This window comes from Hydractinia symbiolongicarpus, chromosome 6, assembly GCF_029227915.1.
Source record: "Hydractinia symbiolongicarpus strain clone_291-10 chromosome 6, HSymV2.1, whole genome shotgun sequence".
In the NCBI taxonomy this organism is placed as follows: Eukaryota; Metazoa; Cnidaria; class Hydrozoa; order Anthoathecata; family Hydractiniidae; genus Hydractinia; species Hydractinia symbiolongicarpus.
In genome coordinates, this window is record NC_079880.1 from 25090196 (window position 1) to 25092016 (window position 1821).

General features: G+C 34.0%; 1 protein-coding gene across 1 annotated transcript; it reads left to right on the forward strand.

Moving 5' to 3' along the window:
• The first annotated feature begins 678 nt into the window (after positions 1-678).
• Positions 679-1410, forward strand: LOC130648235 (uncharacterized). Its single transcript, XM_057454274.1, has one exon. The coding sequence runs from the start codon at positions 679-681 to the stop codon at positions 1408-1410; it is 732 nt and encodes a 243-aa protein (XP_057310257.1).
• Positions 1411-1821: the final 411 nt, after the last annotated feature.

Sequence of the window (1821 nt, forward strand, 5' to 3'; positions counted from 1 at the left end):
GGAGGAGGGATAACTTGCTGTGTACCTCTCTGTCAAAACAACTCAAAGAAGAATCCAGACTTATCTTTTTATGTCATTCCTAAAGACTCAGAGCTTCGAAAGAAATGGCTTTTTATGATCAGTAGAAAGGATTTTGTACCTTCTACATCGCATAGAGTTTGCTCTGTTCATTTCACTGGTGGAAAGAAGACATATATGAACAATGTTCCCACAATAGTCCCAAAAACTATCAAACCAACAGCTAGCAAACCAAGAAAAACTCTCAACAGTACAAACTGTAAATTGCAACTATTTTCTCCTGTGAGGGCTACGACAAATGACATTGCTGCAGAATTATCTGTGGAGGAAGAGTTAAAACAAGAGTTGGAAAAATTGAGAGCCGAAATTAGTTGTATGAGAATTCATGAAAAGGAACTTGATCAAACTATTGAAAAACAACAAGCCACTATAAGTGACATAGCATTTTCAATTGACCGGTTTAAACACAATGAAGCACACTTTAAGTTTTATACCGGATTCGAATCTTATAAATTATTCAAAGCAGTTTTAGAATATTTACAACCAGCTGCAAATAAACTAATATATTGGGGTTCAAATACTAACACTGAAAATACAAAAAATATAAACTCTACAAAACGAGGCCGATCACGATCATTGAGCGCAGAAGAAGAATTCTTTATGATACTGGTTCGAATTCGATGTGGACTTTTGTTAGAAGATATGGCTGTTCGATTTAATATGTCGACAAGTCACATAAGCAGAATATTGATTACATGGACAGATTTTTTACATTCACAATTCCGTATGCTTCCAATATGGGCTTCAAAAGAAACAGTACAAAATAGAATGCCGAAATGTTTTCAAAAAAGTTACCCAAATACCCGTGTCATATTAGATTGTACAGAAGTATTTGTGGAAATGCCTACGTCATATCGCACACAGTCCAGTACCTTTTCAAATTACAAACACCATAATACAGCAAAAGGATTAGTCGGAATAGCTCCTGATGGATCAGTGACATTTGTCTCTGATTTGTATGGTGGACGCTTTTCGGATAAACGAATAACAAAAGATAGTGGTATATACGATTTGCTAGAGCCTGGGGATTCTGTGATGGCTGATAGAGGATTTGAGCTCGAGGAAGATTTACCTGATGGAGTAACATTAAATATTCCACCATTTTTAGATGGAAAACCTCAGCTAAGTTTATTAGAGGAAAACGAAACTAGAAGAATAGCATCTGTACGTGTACATGTCGAACGAGCAATCGAACGTATAAAAAATTACCGAATTTTACAAACAGTTTTCAAACTATCAATGGCTGCTGAACTCAATAAGATATGGGTTATTTGTTGTTATTTAGTTAATTTTTTACCACAGTTGGTACCAGATGTAAATACGAATGACTAAAAATTATAAACTTTCGTACACTATATATATATATATATACTAGATCATGAAATATAAAGACAAAACAATATTGTGAGGAAACAATTTTATTTACTCACACTGTTGTTCTGTAATGTTGCTGTGCATGAAAGTGAAATAAAAGTGTGTTAGCTCAGGCAAAGTAATTCTGTTCCATTTTTCCTTTTGAAAAACTATTGTTTCCACATGTCGGTCAACTTTTGTATAAACAATAAAATCAATTTCATTGACTTGTGTTACTGCCATCACACCTTGACATTGGTGAAAATAATTATGTCTTTCTTTGAGTTTTGGCTTGCCATTCGATATTTGTAAAAAAAAATTTTTATCTTTGCATGCGTCAGAAATAGAGCAATCCTTTTTTGAATATGGGCACTTCACCTCAATCAATCG

Coding starts and splice junctions, on each gene's coding strand:
- LOC130648235 (XM_057454274.1), top strand. CDS start 679: ATGATACTGGTTCGAATTCGATGTGGACTTTTGTTAGAAGATATGGCT.